Source organism: Melospiza georgiana, chromosome 3 (genome assembly GCF_028018845.1).
Source record: "Melospiza georgiana isolate bMelGeo1 chromosome 3, bMelGeo1.pri, whole genome shotgun sequence".
In the NCBI taxonomy this organism is placed as follows: Eukaryota; Metazoa; Chordata; class Aves; order Passeriformes; family Passerellidae; genus Melospiza; species Melospiza georgiana.
This window is the reverse complement of record NC_080432.1, coordinates 102,031,556-102,052,046: the sequence shown is the minus strand read 5'-3', so window position 1 is coordinate 102,052,046 and position 20,491 is coordinate 102,031,556. Positions and strand designations below refer to the sequence as shown.

Genomic DNA, 20,491 nt, shown 5'->3' with positions numbered 1-20,491 from the left:
AGGAAAAAAAACAACTTTCATGTCTTATTGATCACCTCATATATCACAATGGAAGGGCTATGCTTGATTTTTATATTCATAGCATCATTTCAGGTAGAAAAGACTTTCAGGACACTTAAGTCCAAATGTAAGCCTAATACTGCCAAGTCCACCACTAAACCATGTCCCGAAGTGTCACATCTATATGTCTTCTAAATACCTCCAGGCATTGATGAATTGATCTTCACCAATCACCCTGCTTATTTGAGAACAAAGAATTTTATTTTCACAGGATTTGCTGAGGTGGTATTCCAGATAATGAAGTAACCTTGTCAAGTCACCACTCTAAATTGAGATACCACACAGGTTATACAGCTTTTCAGTCTCCATAATTTTTACTATTCATCAGTCTCCTCCATAGTTACCACACTCAGCATCAAAACCTTATTCTTGCCTGCCACCACTGTCCTTTAAACTCCGAATGCAAGTTTCCCTTTTCATTTGTTTCCCTTGACAATGCAAGGTCCAGAGCAGTTATTTTGTGACTGTTATTGCCCTGAACATCATCACAAGTGAGTGGATCTGCAGATGATATTTACTATAAAAATATTCAATATGCCCAAAACTACAGCAACAAACAGTGCAAGTTTTGATATCCAAAGGGTACCACAGCCAGGAGGAGGAGAGACGTGACCACACTCCCCCACCTTACAAGGTTCTAAATTAACTGTCAGCAGAAAAAGCTCATATAGCAGCTACTCTTTAGGGTTCAGTGAGAGCACAGAACAGGAGCTGCAGCCAAACAAGCAAACAAACAAAACAAAACAGCAAACAAATAATTAGATCAAATAATGAACAGGGTAGTGAAAAATATAGAATAACGCTGCATGATTATACAACTTTATGGTATCCTCTCACCTGGGAAGTTTTTCAATAAAGGAGACAATGGCAACACTAAGGACCATGGAAAAATGCATAGGAATTGTGGAAACTACTATAATTTCCCCTGATAAAGCATTGCAGTTGAGACTGAGCTCAAACTTTAGCTTTTCCTGTTTTATAAATCAAACATAAAGATACTTTAATTAATTTAACAGATGGCAAATTCAAAACCAGTGTAAAACTACATTTTCTATCTAAAGTATTATTAGACTGTGAAACTGCTGGTAAAATGAAGAATTTAGCTAGGTTTAAAAAGCCTATCCAGTTACAGTGTTTTTCTTGTCTGTCTTCCAGGGTTTTAATTAAGTTAGAGTGCAGTGGGGGTTTTGTTTCTTTATTTTTAGAAGGATATTAAACTTTATGGGTTAAATTTAAAGTTGTCTTGTAATCATTATTTACAAGGTAAACAACAAAAGGTAAATTAAACTACAACTACTACATATTGAGGAGCTCCTATAGTGCATTGTGACGTGATTTGTCTGATGAAAAATAAAAGAATTGTTAACAAGCTGGAAAAGATATTATCCAGTAACAACCTTTATACTAACAGAATAATTTAAAATATTAGATTATCTTTGCTTCACCCAAATTTTCATGATACTAAGTGCATTTCTCAATTACTGATAGGAACACTGTTGAAAAACAACTGCATAGTATAATGTTCTGATTACTTTTTTTTTAAAGCTTCAAGATTAATGGAACAAACTATATCTCCAGTTTGATAGAACTCTTGAATTGTTTCATAATTTTTGCTGTTGTTGTTATTATTATTGTCTTCATTATTTATTGCAGATAGATTTTCAAGTTTGCTTGATCTTCTTTGGCTCCATACCTCTCCACAAACCTTTGTCTGAAAATATCTTGGAGGTAGGTCTAAGGCAAAATTCATGCCTGAAGCAACAGGCTAAAAAATATATATATAAGAAAGAATAACAAATTAATTTAGCATTAGATGACAAGTAGTTACATTGTTTCTTTCCCAAGCAAGTGAACCATAATGTCTCTCATGGAGGGCAGTTACAGAGCAGTCATGAAATGAGTAACACAGCTCTGAAAAAGGAGATCCCCTTAACCTGGAACTGATTTATGCCAGAGTGTGTTCTGGGTCAATTCCACCTGCATCAGTGGCACGAGCCACAGCAGGAACACAACTGCCATTTGTGCTCACAGAGCAGGTCAGCTCCAAGAGAAAGGGGATGCCCTAGATATCTCTTCACAAACTGAATGTCATTCTTCCCTGACTGAACATAAGCCGTTATGCTTCATGGATGTGTCTGTAATCCCCCCTAGGAGAACCAGCAGCCGCAGAATGTACTGTTCCACTAAAAGTGGTCTGGGAGAAAGGAAAATAAAGAAATAAGCCAGCAATCACTGATACTGGTTGCTTGAAAAGCAGATACACATGCAGGCACACCCTTTATCTGGATCTCATTAGAACATTTCAGGACTACAGTTGAAAACTCTAAGATCAGTATTCATAGCACAAGCTACATAATAAGTTAATGCATTAACTATTTATAAATAAACAAAAGAGCTTGCTTATAAGACAATCTGTCCAAATACTCAAATAGATACATATGAATAATCAGTTAGGTAGCATTGTTCAAAGAGCCCAGAACTGTGCCAATAAAACTTTGTGCGCCAAGAGGCTTCAGAACTGTGAAGCATCAGCCCTGCTTCTCCCCAGAACAGACTTCCTGTATAGCATCTCATCAGAACTGCTCCTCAAACACTCAAGGAATGGACACAAAACCCTTCTTTCAGAGCCACGACAGGGTTGTGAGCATATGTAAATGAGAAACCACAACCTAGAGTACGAATGCTTTCTTTGGCCATTCAAGTAAATTTAGATCCACATGAGGGATAATGGGTTCTGTCACACCTATTTATTCATTCCTCTGCATTGACTCAATGACTGTAAAAAGAATAATCAGGAGATGAAGAAGCAACAAAGTGATATGGATGTGCCTTAGTAATAAATACATAAATACACCATCACCAGCCCACTCCCTCCCCAAAAAAAAAACCAAACACAAAACCAGACATTTTTTTATATCCAATTGTTCCATATATTAGTCCAACAATTTATGACATTCTATGCTGCCTCATTTGACTTACAGTCTCCCAATCAAAAGAGATCTCTCCTGGTTCAAAATTAACAGTTAAATAAAATGAATGAGATATCTGGAAACAGCCACAAGTCCAGCTATGAAATCCTGACAGCTCCTCTTCTGCTGTCAAAGTCTGCTAGCCAAAGCCTAAACATGTCCTTCTTGCCTATACAGTAGGGAAAACGGGAAATGGACAACATGGCAAAAGGAGGAGATAATGAGGCCACCTGGTACTAGACCTTCCTTGCCCTGAACTAAATAGCTTTACCTAGAGACTGGGGACATGCTAAACAAACCAAAAGTGCCTTTAATCCAAACTCAATTTACAAAAGTTTTATTTTTACGCTCTCAAATGAAAACTCAAGCAACCATACAATACTTATGGGTTCTCATGCTGTGGAAAAGAGGCAAGTATTAGTCTTATAATCCTAAATTTACTGGCCAATCCAACTGTACAGGACAATTATTAAGCTGCAGAGTGAGCAACAACTCACAGCTCCTGAATCTCCAACTCTCTAATGACAAACACACCATTCCTGCCTCCCCACCCCATCTCCTCTTCCTCTCCTACCTAAATGTAGAAAATAAAACCATCAATTAGGCATTTGCTTTTTAGAAAATTAAGAGGAATGCTGTAGAGTGGTTAACATCTATGAATTGCTCCTTTCAGCTATCATTAGAAAGGCATTTTATACATTTTAATCCTGAACCATTTATGTGATTTTTATATACTTTTCCAGAAGCATCTGACATTATATTATCATTACACGCTTCAAAGTTAAACTGCAGGTTACTAACTACTAGTACTGTAGTTTATAACAGCTATTTATTTAGAGCTTTTAATCTTGATTGGAAGGGAGTAAAAGCTTTACTGCAACCATTTCAATAACTTTCACAACTTTAGTTTCCAGACAAAATACATACTATCTCCACTTAGATATATTATTCCAAGTAAAGTCAGTGAAATAAATTCCACATGGATTGCAGCCCCATTCTCAACCAAAATTCTTCCATCTACAGAGGCAGATGTACAGAACTAGTTTAAAATGAGTGAGTTGTTTTCTCTTAAAGAATTGTTAAAATAATTATGGAAGAAGGACCACAAAGGACAATGGCAAGTAAACAAAAACTGCAGTTTTTTCCCCCATGACCTCAAAAACTTATAAAAACACAGCGTGGTGATTGGAAGACTGGACTAAAAACAGTCACTTCAATCTTTAAAGAAAGGTTTTTTAAAGTAAGGTTCCAAATCTCTTCTTTAAGTGTCACCCCATTTTGATAATTTCTTACAAATAATAATAGAAAAACCCTTACAACTACTTCTTTGAGCCCTTCAATGAAAATAATACAAATGTCTGAAGACTGGCTGTCCTATACACACAAGTGATGTGTAATTACCAGTTGAGGTTGTGCCCATTGCTGATAGTTATATAAGCACAATTGAATCGAGCTCATTTAACTTGGAATCAAATAACTTGGGTTAAGCCCAGTTGTTCACAAAACCTGTCACTCCTATAAAAAATCCATTTGGTCCTGAGGTGTCTATTCAGCACATGCCCAATGGTGGAATATTTCCATCCTTTAAAATTTCCCACCACTGAAACGTGTCACAGCCACAGAGAAAGGAATACCAGATAATGGTGCAAAACCGATTAATATTTAAGTCTATTTCTTAAGATAAGTGGGGAGAGGAAGAAGGAAAAGGAAGGTGTGGTTTAAAAGTAGCCAGATGATTCTTGTGTAGTGAAGAAGGAAAAGGAAGGAGTGGTTTAAAAGCAGCCAGATGATTCTTGTGTGGGTTCTTCACCCTATCCCATATTAGGAGGCCAACATTCCTTCCTTACTCCAAGGCCACAAACATATATTAACTCTAAACACGACTCAATGACAAGACACTCAAAACAATTTGTAATAGTTCACCTTCTCAGTAGCTATCTGGGTCAGAAGGCAAGGTGCCCAGGGAGAGAGTATTCTTACCTTGAGAAACATTATTTTACTCATAAATGCTTTGTTGTGATCAACAGCCAGCCCTTAACTTCCCTGCTAACACCATTTCTGAAGATGGCTGAAAATCTCAACACCCTACATTTCTGTCCCTCTCCTCTAAATTAGGGAAGAACGCACTATCAATTTTGCAAACCTCTATTTCAGGAACTTTCCACTACTACGAAGAAAATTTCACATCCATGAGAATTTGGTCATGTAATTTGTACAATCTGAAAATTAATCTATGGCTTCTTTCTCATTTCCAATAGCCTCCTTCAAGTTCAGCTCCACGTTAATATCTTTGCTCCCAGGAGCCAAGCTTTCCACTGCAAACCCAGGACACTCCACATCTGCTTTCATGACAATCTGGTCTCTTGTTCTTAATAATGAGTTCTCAAGTGTATAGATTTGAGATTTAATTGGATTAGTATTACTCTCCAATCTTCTCTGTCCTCCTTCATTCTCATTATTATCTCAACTTTTTCTCCCCTCTCTCTGAGGGATAATAGTTTTTCCATGAGCCCATTCAAATATCTTTTCTTTAAGCCTTTACAGACAGGCAACCATTTTGCTTCCTTGCCACTTAATTTTGGCTAGTACTTTTTACCTGCTAATTTCTAAAACAAACATTTTTCTCAATTTTCTCCCTTTCTTTTTTTAAGAGTTGTTCCTTAGCAGTGATTATTTTTTCACAATTTACTCTGGACCAAATTACTTCTGGATAATTTCTCATATTAGGAATTTGCAATTTCAGAGTTATGCAAATAAGCTTCATCTCATTGTGTAAAGGATCAAAGAGTAGGGAAAGAAAAATTATTGAGTCACGGAAATCAGAGAGAAACTTCAACCTTGTTTTCATGACATTTATAGAAAAGTCATCTTAAAATATACAGAGCAGACTTCCTTCAAGGGTCACAAATGTGTTTCTGAAAAGGCTGCAACTGCCAAAAAAAGAAAAAAAAAAGAAATTTTTTTCAATTTCTACAAAAAGCTGAATTAAAAAAAAAAGGAAGCTATCACAAGTTTGATAATATAGCAACTAAATCAAAATAATTATGTTCTCTATATATAGATATATTGATTTATTGATTGATAAATCAAACTGATTAATAAACAATCAAAAAATGCCCATCAGTTTTATCATACAATTAAGCATACATTTGCTATTTTTATTTTGTATTAGGATAACAACAAAAAGTTAATTACTTAGAACAGGACTTCCTTTTAATGTAAATGCAATTTGCTAATCATGAAAGAAAAACCAACTTCAGAGATGTACCTATTTTGTTACAAACTCGTTAAAAAACTAGCAGCAATTCTCAAAGAGCTGTTTTATTCTGCATCTACTTATTCATATTTAGATATCTTCAAGTCATCAAATTTGCATGAAGATTTTTCAAATTTAATAGCCTTTGGCAAGAACTACCTGTTCTCATTTTTTAAAATAGTTGCCTTAACATAATTGAACAGCCATAGTATTGTGATCACATTTATTATTTTTCACTAAAACTGCACGCGTACAGATGTGAAAAATAAAAAAGCTACTCACAGAAATGCAGGAAAATAACTTACTCCCCTTAATAGGTTCCATTTAGTGCAGGTCACATTTTGCCACCGTAAAACCTAGTCCTGTTTGATTGTATTGATTTGAATTATTCCACAGCCATTTTTAAGCTTCTTATTATTCTTAGTGGTGGCAGTCTTCCCTTCAGAACTGGTGTCTCATTACTTTACCCTGCCTGAACAGTCAGCTCCACTCATTAGAACAGGCATCTGCTACAAACAGTATTAATGAGATCCATATGAAGGGATACAACAAGCCATTACCCACCTGGCTAATCACTTTACAGTACAGAGCTGATAATGCAGAGTCATCCAGCAATGCCTTGAACATGCTGTTACAATTACCTTACTCAGACAGGAACTACTATTTTAGAACAGGGCGCTGCAAAATTGGATACATTTGTAAAGATGTATCGACTTTGCAGCTACTGTTAACATACAACATATATTTCATCTCAACAAAGCCAAGAGGCATGGTTTTACTAGTGGGAAATTTGCCCTTTGGCTTTTGAATAAATTAGCATTAAAATTATTTATGAGACACCAATAGTTTGACTACTGTTCCAATAAATATTGAGAATTTACACCAAACCAGTCAGAATAGCTGCAGAACTCAGTGACTTTTATTTAAATAATAATAATTTAAAGCAATATAATTTTAGAGATGGTTTTCTTCAAAACAGCATGAGTTTGCATACAGCATTTACACACAACCAAGTAGCTGGCACAAAGGAAATATTTCACCAAAGAGTGCCAGTGCTAAATGAGCTTCACAGATCTTTCAATTTAAAGTTCATTTCTCTAAACCTAAGATACAAATACGCACATCTTTATACATTGGCATTTACAAACATGAGGGGAGAAGTATTTGCTCACACTGTGTTTTTCCCTTTGGGACAAACATAGTCCAGAAGGAATGCTGGAGCAGAGCCAGGAGGGGTGCCCCACTGATACCTATGCAGCAAGGGCCCTGGAAACCAGGCACAGAGAAAGCAAGACCACAGTGAAGGCTCAAACTCTTCAAACCACAACAGACCAGGCTAAGCAAGGCTAAGTCAAAAGATTTTGAACTCAGAACCACAAGAGAGCAAAGGAGGATGAGTTTTACCCAAAACAAACTCACAAACATACAAACATATGTAAGATACTACTCCAGTAAATCCCACAAGATATTTATTTTATAGAATCACTATCAAATAATTTAACTAATCAATTTCACATTGTTAGACAACATTATTTGAGAAATAACACCCTTGAATTTAGGGAAATACTTTCTCTTTTTCTAAAATTATGTATAGAAAAATACAACAATACTAAGAAACTAAAAAAGCATGCACAGTTCTACCACTGGAAAAAAGCCCCAAACAATGGGGAAAGGGGCAAAAAAAAATACCAACAACAAAAAACCAAAACCAACAGCTCTTAAAATACAGAACGAGAGGTTCAGCTCCAATTGCAATCTAGAATTAGCAAATGTTTTTGAATAAAAGTAAAAGTAATTAGTGAAGTTACTGACACTGGATATCAACTACAAGAATGTACCAAAAATGCTTCAATCATGAAACCTCTAGGAAAGACTGCTGCTGAAGAAATCAAATAAGGGGTAGTTAACAAATAGTGACATTTAAGAAGTTTGGCTAATGTTGTTATTTTAGCTAAAATAAAACTTTTGTTTCAGTGAGAAAGTATAAGAGAAAGTTACTAGTTATGCATCTGCTTTTCTTTAAGTCCAACAAGGTCAACAGAAGAGCAGTGCTTTTTAAGCAAAGAGAGAGAACAAAGCAACAAAAGAAAAAAAGCATGCAAGCCTAATAATATTCTCATAGGCAAGGTCTAGACTGATGCATCTAAACCACTTTTAACAGAATAGCTTCAGAGATATTTGATGACAGGGGTTCCATCTCCAGATAATGGAAGCAGGGGATCCATAAATGGGTCTCCACTAACTGATGTCTTAATATTAAATTCAAGAAGGTCACGCCTGTCAACACAAGCTTTCAGAATAACTAATGAAAATCTGTTTAATTGCATATGGAGTCTGGATCACTAGAGAACAACTAAATAATTAGAAGAATGTCCAATGTAAAAATGATCATAATTTTTCATTGTTGATTAGGATACATATCATGCAAAGTCTCTAAATGTCCAAATAATAGCTCAGGTTTTCATCTTTAATCTCACTTTCATATTACTTAAGGTGAATTTCATTAACACTGGATCTCTGTAAACTCATTTTCTTCTCTGAATATACCCATCAGTCTGTGTATCTTCATAATCTATTACCCGTTATTATGTTTTGAAAAAAATTAAAAGAGCTATTTAGTTCCTTCAGTTTTGTTTTTCCTCCATTCTGTTTTCTCACCAGAGAAACTAAAAACTAAAAACAGAGGATAGAATATTCAAAATACTGAAAATTTCAACAAGAAATTGCATGTACACTTCAATTTCTTTCACAAAATGCAGTCTTCCAGGTACACTACTTTGTTCTAATTGCTTTAGTACTGAGAATGTGGGCATCCCATCCACACATTTGAGTAAGAAATGAGAATATTACATTAAGACATCAGTTTTCCAAATTAATAACATAGGATATGACAAAGACTCCTCAGGTCAGTTTAAGCTGGCTGACTTCATTTGTTCAGGGTCAGCAGCTTTGGAATGCCCTATGCCCTGTACTGCCCTGAGAATATGCCTTGACCTCCCAATACCCCATTGCTGTAACTTCCCACCCTGAGAACACCTGCACTGCAATATCAAAGTGCTTGTGCATACAGCCAGTGTTAGTAAACCAATTATTCCCACACATCTCTTAATGCTAGGTCTCCATACTGACTGCAAGCTTACTTTGACTTTTCACACCATGCTCAGCCCAAGCTAACAAACCCTTGAAGTGTGAACTCCACAGAGGAGAGACACTTGAAGGGTCTGGGGCTGTTTTGTACAAGACAGCTTAGTTCTGGCTGAATTGTGATGAATCCTGACTGACTCCGTGTGGAGCCACTTGGCAATGCTCATAAGACATGCAATTCCCCATATTCTCCAGGATTTTCATTATCTAGGATGTTCTATTATTAAAGATAACAAACCTAGCAAAATAAAGAACTCAGGAAAAACTTTAGAATATGTCCAATAAGTCCAATTAGGATGTAGTTTGTTATTAAACAAAAGGCACCCCTGCAATGAATGTAAGAGAACAGGTGAGAGAAGATAAAATGACTGAGTCTTTAGCTGACATGAACTATATGTCTGAACAAAGGATCACAGGATCAATTCTTAAAAATACCGCTACAAATTTTCTGATACTACCCAGTTTCTGAAGGATCAAGTAGAAGTTTTAATTTTGCTTATAAATAAAGTCCTCACCTTAGCAAACTCTCACTGCTATGTAAGATTATTCTACGACCTTGGTGACAAGTCATGACTGACAGACAGGCAAGGGTTATGGAGAATAAAGGTACCTGCCTTTAACAGTCCTTGTGTAGAACAGCTGCTAGAAAGAAACTTGGTCACAAACTTCAGCAAATGTTGGGTACCAAGACAGAATAAAAATTAATCTCTGGAGCCAGTTTTGTTGCCGTGCTTTGTCCTTTGTACAAGCAAATTCACTTTCCTGAGAAAATACAAACTGTCTACCGAATTTACTGTGTTTTGCTTTTTCATTTAAAATGAACTTACCGGGTGCCGTCTGCTTTCCAGCTAACTTTGTATGGCTTCTGCTCCAAAAATTTAATATTTTGCTTGTCCATGGAAACAGGCTGTGCTCCAGGGAATCCAGTCCTAATAAAAATAACCATGTTTATTAATGGTCCTGCAATAAATAGTCATACAAGTAAATACATTTTTCACATCAGACTCAAGTCCGTACCAGACTTGCTGCAAGGTTAACTCTGAGTTAGAACATGTTCACCAATAAAGTATTTTGCAATAGAAGTCAAAAGTCTATCTCATAGGAACAAAGTTATTTGCTTATGACAAAACACTAAATTATGTGGAACTTCAAAGTTTTAGCTTTGCAGAAAGAGATATTTAAATTAAAAATTACAGGCATGATAAGCATTAGGAAGCGGTGTGGATCACCAACTTTGGAATGGAAATGTCCAGAATCATAGACACTAAAACCAACATTTTCATTACCATTGGTAACAAATCCAAGTTGGCTGTAAAAATGAGTATTATATCTCCATATTTAAGTGTAATAGCAATGGTATAAATAAATCTACTGCTTGAGAAAGAACTAAGCATTTGTAAAGCTGGAGTAGGCCACATCTGGAATTCGAACAACACTGTTATCTCAATGGAAAAGTAATTCTAGAATCTTGTTTCTTAACACCAAAAATTGATCATTCCATTTCATTGTACAGTGCAAGACTTTCACTGCCCAGTGTGTTTGAGCCTTTTTTTAAATAAAAAATCCATGGTCACCTTTTTCCTCATTTTCAAAATGACCAGTTTCTTTCTGCAAAATACAACACTTATTTCAAGAAAGCATAAATCAGTAAGTTCTAAATATTCTCATACCCTTCCCATCCACAGAACTGTTGACATTTTTGCTGTATTCCTCCTAATTTTGGTTGCGTTGTCACCTGGGTCACACATTTAACTGTTATTCCTTCCAAGAAAATTGCACCCTAAAAAAAAATAATTTAGTATTAAAGCCCCCATAAAATCAAAACAGAATATGTCAAGATTAAGACTGTTTTCACAACCCTCTAGAGCAATACAAGCTTAAACATTCCTTAAGGATTTACCCCCAAATGCCAAGATATATTAGCTCAGCTTTGCCAGGAAACTCACAGGTAAGCCATATTATAAAACCAGGAACTAAATGAGTTATTTATAAGGAAAAAATATAACTTAAAAAAGGCAATAAGGATAAGGCAAAAGGAAGGGATAGCTAGTACTTAGATGCTTACACTACTTAGCTAATACTCTCAAGAGCATTGATCTAGGACAAACTTAACAAAAGAGAAAATATAAACAATGGATTTGTAACAAAATATTTGTATAAATATATTTTTATAATTTTTTCTCAATCTAAACCAGGTTATTAAAGTGGAGCTGCTATCCCGAAAGCCCCAGAAAAGCTTATGCAGGATCACGAAAACCAATCTAGAAGTAAAACTCTAAAATAACTTGTACATTCTACAAAAACTTTGATGCCAAGAGGAATAAAAACAAATCTTACAAAGATTTCTACGGAGATCTCAAACCAACCAGACTTAATTCAACAGAATCTCAAATAAATATTCAATGCACACAAAGAAGATCAAACCATGACTATTCACCTGTTGAACCCTGCATGTGAAGATACAAGTATCTCATATCTGTTCTCTAAAACACTTGAAAGTAGCTTTAACAAATCCAGGAGTAGTATTTTTCTCCTCTGCATTTCCACATGCTGTGGCACCCCTCTGTTATACACTTGAGCAAGTCTAGGAACTAATTTGGCAAAAATAACATCATAAATTGGTAATAATTTTCTGCCAAAACAGTATCCTAAACTAGCTCACCATAGGGTAACTCAGTACTAGTGACAGCACAAAGGAAGCAAAAGGGAAAGCAGGGAAAAGCAGGACCACAGTTTTCAGCACAGCCTGCAGTTAATTAAGAATGGCTCAGTCACATCACCAAATCACATTCTGAGAACAGAACATCCTAAAGAAATATACTGGTTGACAACCTTAACTACCTTGAGCTCCACAGACTGTGTGTCTCACTCACCCCATACAATTTACATAGGCACCAGCCAGGGCAACAGCACGCAGGGGAGTGGGCAAGAGAGGCAGACAGCTCCTCGTGCCTGGCCAGCACATTGTCTGCATTCTGATAAGTGCTGAAGAGCACCAGGAAACAAAGGAAGATGGTTCTGCCTTGCTTCTGGGAATAATGGCAGAGTGGAATGCCAGTACAACTGCTAAGATTGAATTAACAGGCAGGGAACGGGAAAGATTTTCCAGAAAAGAAAAAGTAATAAACACAAAATTCGTATTGAAAGCGTTTCTTGCAGATTATCTGCTGCAAGTATAATCACTAAGGCACAGCACTGAAAACAAGGTGAGTCACTTGGGTATTCGTGCTTGGCTAACTTAGCACTTCAGGTTTCATGAGGACATTCCTTGGATAAGGTGCTAAAACTGAGCCAGATCCATGCAGTTTTTATCCTACTGTTCAGCTCCCAATGCCTTTGGCAAAAGGACACTGGAGACCACAGCGCAGAGACTCCAGAGAACTCAGATCACCAGGAGCACATCGACTCCTCAGCATTGAAAACTACATGCACTGGTATCCACACTGTGCACAACCTTCACACCAGCTGTACTAATCAGCCTTGCCCCACTTGCCATGTATTTCTCCACCCATCACTTCAGCTGAAGAAGAAGAGGCAATGTGGATCATCCTGTGTTGGTTCATATCCTAAACACCATCTGGAAGAGTGGGGGAGTGGGAGCAGCCCCAAACACACACCTTCCTGACCCTAGTGGCTATCACCAGGCCCCAGTGAGAGCTGTCTTCAGCTACTCAGACTTGACTGTGTGCCAATATGCTCAGAGACTGCCTCCCAGAAGGCAAGAAACATTCCAAACATGTCAGGAAGAGATATCTTCTAAAATTAAGGAAGTGAGAGACAGAGAGTTACACTTACCAGCTTAGATTTAATACCTAGAAACACAGGATCAATCACAGTAACTGCCTCTTGGCGTGTACAAGCAAAAAAGAACACAAAATCATACTGACTGTCACTCAGTAGCAAAGGTGTTCCACTAAACATTTGGTTTTCATAATGAAACAGGCTTCACAGAATTGGCATTGCATGCATTTGCCTTGGTTTGTTTTTTGTTTGTTTATCTTGTCCTCATCGAGGAACTCAGAAAACATGGGGCAGATGCAACTTCCATAAACCAGAAGTGTAACCTGTTTCAAAACCAGGTTCAGAGGAGTTAGTGTTTCTCTAACAAAATAGAAGAATCTGCAGGGTCTGGTTTAGGCATAAGATAATCAATTTATTTCCACTAAACTTCCTATTAGCATTCTTATTTTTGTGACATCTCTGACTTTATTAACAGGGATCCAGACTGGGATGGTAGTTTAAGATTCACTGTTATCCTTCATTTTAAAAATAGGCTGGAAATAACACTGTGCAATTCAGCATAAACAAAGTTCTACACTTAATAATGGATAAGAAATTATACAAACACACACTGGTAGATAATTAGAGAAAAATACATGGAAGCAGCAAGAGACCAAAAGCTGAATTAGTATTGTTCTGCCTTGTGAAAGGCAATTATGTTGAGATATATAAACAGAAGTATTAGCCTTAAGACATGTGAAATTAATTTTTCCCTATTAAGCCTTACTAGGATGGCCTCAACTAGAGGCTTGCATTCAATTACAGGCACCACAGCATCAGGAAAACATGAGTCAACATGACAGAGTACAAAGAATAACAAGAAAGGTCAGTAGTACAAAAAAAATATACTGTAAGGAAAAAGCGAGCTAATAAGCATTTAACATGGAGAAGGAAAGGATACCCATACTCAAGCACATAAAATGGTGCTGCCAAATCAAAAAATAGTATTTTTCCCATATCCTTCAAGATGCCCACAATTGGCAGAATAAGTGCAAGGGTTAAACTTTGCAAAACAGAGTTGGTCAGGCAGAAAAACCCCAAGTCACTAATATTTAGAATAATTGTACTGTGATAGTTAACTAATAAATATTATCCTCATTACATCAAATCAGTTTAATTGCTTCCTTCTGTCTCACAGATGACCACAAGACACCTGCACTGAAAATCATGAATTAAATCATTAACAGCCACCATCCCTTCCAGTTTAAGATGTCACCACTCATTTCAGAAGCACTGCATCTCACACCCCATAAAATGCAACTTACTTGGGACTAGAAAAGACAACATTCCTAATAAACAGTAAAAGTTTGACCCATGAGAGGTTTGTAGGTTATGGCTCAGAATTACAACTTTTTGTCCAATTTGCAAAATGAAATATTTTTTTCCTGAAGTGAGATTCTAAGTGTCAGTTAATAATGTTGTTTTGATGCTTACTGCATCAATACTGCATGCACGGACAATGTCAAAATTTGTTTGGATTTCCTGTGTGGCACCTCAGACTCCAACAAGCTCATTTCCTGGTACCTGTCAACTTCCTTCAGGTGATGACAAAGGAAACTGTAATGGCTTTATGTTCTAATGATTCTGTAGTAGTGTAGGAAAGAAAGGCTGTCAAGATTTTTTTACATCAAAATATGAAGTTTTAATGAAAAATGCTGCAGTAAAGTTTCTCACATCAGAGTTTCTGAAATGGACAGCCTATTAACTTCATTTCATGTGCTAGCTAGAACTTATTTCTGACTATTCATTACCCTAGCAAGATGCCTGGGAGCTGTCTCCTCCTCTACTACTAAACCTTTCTTCTGTCTCCACAAAGATTTGGGTCAAAATGAGAAAAATTCAGACCATTGCCATCACTACAGCTGCCTCTAGTTTTACACTGCCTACCCCTAGGCTTTTAAGATATGAATTATAAAGATGGAAACATCTGTTGCAGGAAACCAACATAATACTGAAAATGTAGCCCTTTAGACAGTAAAATCAGAATATCTGAGCAAGAGGTATTTACCTGATACTCACTCCCCCTGTAGACCGCATATTTACAAGGAATCACAAATATCCATCTCTACTGAGTTAAGCAGCAGTCCCATCTGCCAGCCAAGAACCTTGGTAAAGAATTCTGCCCGTTCCTCCTCTTCGTGTCAAAGAATGTTCCTTCAGAGCTGCAAAACTGAATTATACGAATATGCATATTAACTAGATGACTTTTTCTTTCACAAATTATCTAACTCATAATTAACTTTTAGTCATTAATATGCTTATTCGTATAATTTAGCTTCCAGCTTTCAACAAAACTAGGGTGGCAGACAAGAAAAAGCCTGGGAAGCCAATACAATTCCTGTTAAACAGACCAGTTGAGTTTTATGCGTGATGAAAAGAGGCTGTCATTGTAATTCATCATAACACCTCAGCTTCCAATGCATCAGAAGACACATCAAAGAAACTCTAAGGTTCCAGCCCCTCCCAAAATATTTAGATATCAATGTTTTACTACAAGGCTTATGGAGGAAGTGGTGATATCCCATAAATATACTTTTACTAGGTCTTTACAGTGTGGGAAATTTTTTATTCCAGATGAGGGATAATTTGAAAGTTTTCAAAGTTCATCTTGCTTCTTTAGACTGGATTTTGTATTTCTGTCAGGTTAACATTTTCCATACTCCACCTGCAAACCTTGTTGACCAGCTGCAGTAACAACAAAATGCTTTTTTGCAGCCTATTTCAATATGAGGATTTCCAAATCTTCCCAAACAAACACATCTCAGCACACAAGTAAAATAATTCAGTATTATGAAAAAAAAAACTATTCTTGCACCCAGTCTAGCCTACTTTATTTGCAAATAAAAAGCGAGTCAGGAATTTGAAGAGAACTAAGTCATTAGTCTTCAGATGATACAAATATATTCTGTGTACCTGAGTATTAGTTCCAGATCATGGCAACTACAATAACTCATTTCATCAGAATGCAGATGTATGTCAGAAATCACAGTAAGTGATCAGCTGTATTCCTTACAAAGCTAAAACAGCTTTGAACACATTATGATCCCAAAGTTGCCTTGGGTTTTTTAAGCTCATATTGCTTTTTGCTAATCCAATTTTCAATCACACAAATTTTCCAAAGAAAAACTATTTACTAAAATGAGCACTGTATTTTAAAAATTCTGAATTTCATCCACATGACTACAAAAAACAAGAGCTGTTTCCATCCAACTCTAATTACATTTCATCACCAAAGACAGACTGAATAACTAAAAAGCACTTTACTATCTCAAAAAAATTGTTGTATTATAAAATTTTAAGTCATTTTGAGGTGTTGAATATTCAAGTTCCCAATTCACATAGGAAATACAGAAAGTTTACAATGTATCTGCAACTTTTTCCAGTTACAGACAGTGCTTCCAGTCCCCATTTGTAAGAGCAGTGACACATGTATAGCATGTAGGATGAGGTAACTGATGGGCATTAGGTTATGAAATTATGTTTAGCAATTCAAATATAAAATTCCAAATCAAAATTACCAGTTTTAGGCGTTCTTTTCTCCTCTTGCCAAAGGAAGAGCTTGATGATCCAGGTTCTGATTCTGGGCCTCCAGTTTTACCATTATCCTCATCCTCTTCTTCATCTTCATCAAAGCACCACTCTGGAAGTTCTGGTGGTGCTGGTGCATCATCTTCATCCCCATAACGACGAAAGAGTTCCTTCAAATAATCACCTTTATAAATACCCGGGGGTCTGGCCTGAGCAAAAGTAGCCACAGCAGCCTCAATACTGTCAAAAAAAAAAAAAAATAAATAAAATCACTCTGGATGCTTAATTTACATGTCTTAATCATGTCATGCTTTACCAAACATAAGAATTATTGGGACTGAGAATCAATACAAATTCTGAAGTGGTAATTGCAAAAACATTCCTTATATTTCCAAGTCCATGCTTAGATCAGCCAGGTAGCAGTTGCTATTGCAGAAGATTCTGCATAACTTTGTGGGCACTGGAAATGTTCCCAAGTAACTGCAGCTGCTTTGAGACCTTATTGCAGCTCCTAGTTTTATCACAGATAAAATGTTTTTTATTGCTACAGAGAAGCAATGGGTGACATACAGGTAAATACCTGAGGACTGCACAAACACAAAAGAAGACCAAAGAAGCATATCAACAAACTTAATGAAGAAAAATGCAAATGTTTAAATTCAAATATGGTTACATTTTTCTCCACTAAGAATTATCTTTCCTCTCATTAGCCATCATACTGAGAAAAATCACCCTAATCTTTTAAATTACTTCTCTTTCCAGAAGTTTCTCATAAAAGGATTGTGGTTCAGTAGCCTTTTACTATGAACCTAATACTTAATCTTGCTCAAATAAATTAGAAGCTGGACCACAAAAAATTAGAAACCAAAACTAATAGTGATGCATCTTTACCAGCCAAGGAGAAAACTCTCCAAAACATACAACAGTGAGCACAACACAGAGGTTTTATTGTCGCCATTTTCATAGTTCCTATGAAAATGTTTAACTAAAAACACTGGAGCAGTAAGGTTCCAAGAATCAACATTTTAAAATCTTACTATATAGGGAAAAGGAGAAACCACAAAAATAGAGAGATGTCCCTGTTAGGCTTCTTGAGAAGCACGTGTCTTAAAACTGGAACAAAAGCACATACTATGCCCTGTAACTTTTTTTTTTTTTTTCAGATATTTAATTTAAAATCCTTTTTTCTTTTTGTCTGATCTGTTCAGTATGGAATGGAGCCTGAGAACTTTAAGAGGTTAATTTTCCAGAATAGACAGAAATAGTGCCTAAGAACCAGTAAGGTTGATTCACTCCTCTGATCTTTGTAAGAGGAGAAAACATGACATTCTCCAGAGTGACACTATCAGACAGTATCACTTCAAAAATGATAGTTTAAGAGTCTGAGTTACTTAGAAGGACCTTTCTTCCCCATTCTCTTCTAAGACTCCTAATTTCTTTCTCACAAGACATTTTTTACTTTGCTATCTTTCTTAAATTGTTTCACATCTTCTGTAATGAATGCCACTGAAAGGACAAAAAAAACCTAAAAGTTATGGGGTCTGAAAAATGCTCAATTTTTTTTCTGATATTAGAAGAACTCTATAATCTTCTGGAATATATGGCCATGAAAGCCAAAAGAGGTGGCACAGATCTCAAATATAGAACCCTAGCTGAAAAAAACCCAATTTTCCAGGTTCTAGAAACACAGCAGTTTTTGGGAAAAATGAGTTGTTGAAAAGAGAATCAAGTAAGCTTTCTGACCTTACCAGTTAGAAAGCTGAAGAGCTTTCAGGTCTTTCTCTAAACTAACTATAAAATATATCCCACTGTACACAATACAGCAGCAACACTCCTACATCATACGCTTAAGGAATGAACTCGGATGGATTTTTCCATCAGGAAGATCTTATTTCCTCATTAGCAAGAAACAGTGCCTTGTTTTAAAGAATGATGCAGCAAATTAGATTTATCTCAATACAATGGTCAGCATTAACCAGCAGCTTGCCAAAATTGTTTCCTTTGCTGTGGACATTTTTTCCTACCAGGGAACATCTGGATGTTCTATTAAAATAATCTGACAGAGATTAACAAACTTGACACAGTTAACTACTCAAAGCAAAAAAATAAGACATGGCTGTTGAGTTTTAAGGCTTTCCCTACCATGGTTTGAAAACAGATAGGCAGCATAAAAGTAGGAGATCCAAAGAGATTCAAGAGCCTTTCCTCTTCAGAACAAAGGATCAATTCTAAGTCTAATTATTGCATGCCACTTTAAAATTGTTTGATTAAAAGCATACAATCTTTCTAACTCATAGAAACAACAAGAATCATACTATAAAGCCATTTGTGTCTGTGTCTACTTCCTATACACAGCTGGGATCCTGCAAAGACTCAACCACCCATTACTAAAGGTTTTCCATCTCCATTACTCCAATATCTTTATTCCAGATTTACTAACAGACAGCAATGACCTAGTTCTTTGCAAACAGCTTGCACATGTATGCTAAGCATAATAACTGTACGTCCAGTCACAAGAAAATCCTGCAGCAGGAGCAGAATTTTCTTCACTTAAAGGACCACACATAAGAAATATCAGAATGTTTAACTGGCTTGTCAAGAAACATGACTTTCACAGGACTCTGTCAAGAAGGAAATAGTGTTTTGTAAATACTACAAAACAAAAGCTATGCAAAAGTTAAGTCCAACAGGATGGTACAGACATTGTTTAGGTTTGGGGCTTCTTTTAAAACTAATGTTATGTAAAAAAGATATTTACTCTGTATGAAGGAACCAACGTTTTTAAAAGATGGAAAAAGGATGAGTTTGTAAAGAAGCATGCTGTAGACTTTAGTCAAAAAACAAGCTGGAAACAAGGACTTTGTTTGCCCCCAATCCTTCAGAAGTATGTATGCTACTCTGCTGTTGCTCTAGTTAATCTCTTCAGATCTCAAAAAAGCCCAAAAACCTACACCTACACAAAAAAGATGAAAATGTACGAGAAACAATCCTTCAGGAATCTCTGAACTCTACATTCTTATTTAAAATGTGAGACATGTCATGGGAAAGAGACACAATGTGATACATACACTGCTCAAGGCCCACACAGCAGGTACAGTTGACTTTTGATCTACCAGACCTGGAATTCTTGACTACAGGCTAAGCTATCAAGGGACGTTACAAAAAATGTTAATATGGGCTGTTTACTCAAGATTCTTAGGCAGCTATAAAACAAGAAATAGTGAATACATTAGCACAGCTGACAGGACAATGAGTGAAACACACTGAAGAACCCTTTGGCCACATTCCACAAAACCCCAGGAACTAACACACAAAGTTACCTCCAGTCCATCTTCTCGACCAAAAAGGCACAGATCAAAAATCCAGTTCTATTGAAACCATGTGTGCAATGGACACCTAGAAAAGACAAAAAGAGGGCAGCATCCCTTACAAGTGCTTTTAACAAACATAGTTAGTATCAAAAGTGTGGGTTTAGATCCTTCCACCTTCATCTGTAACATTAAAAGGTTATCTCCCTTCCCATCACAGCAGTACAGACACATAAGGTACATAAGCCTGAAAGGCAATTTATTACATTCTTTCTGCAAATTAGCAGCAGCAAGGGTATAGGGCACTTCATCACAATCAAGAGCACTAACTTAATTTGACTGAAATATGGCTAATACAGATAAGACTCACAGATCTGCTCACATGCTTGTCAGAAGGCAATACAATCTAATTCATTAACAGAGCTTTTACTGGATTCAACAAGCAT

The 20,491-nt window shown here is 36.3% G+C and overlaps 1 protein-coding gene across 1 annotated transcript in view; it reads right to left on the bottom strand.

Annotated features, from left to right (window-relative positions):
- Window positions 1-20,491, bottom strand: part of RNGTT (RNA guanylyltransferase and 5'-phosphatase) — a 168,890-nt gene that overhangs the window by 132,538 nt on the left and 15,861 nt on the right. The window contains exons 5-8 of the mRNA XM_058021363.1: window positions 20,058-20,133; window positions 16,728-16,977; window positions 11,100-11,209; window positions 10,257-10,358 (exon numbers count right to left, since the gene is read on the bottom strand). Coding sequence (XP_057877346.1) covers window positions 10,257-10,358; window positions 11,100-11,209; window positions 16,728-16,977; window positions 20,058-20,133 — 538 coding nt within the window. The remainder of the gene's footprint in view (window positions 1-10,256; window positions 10,359-11,099; window positions 11,210-16,727; window positions 16,978-20,057; window positions 20,134-20,491) is intronic.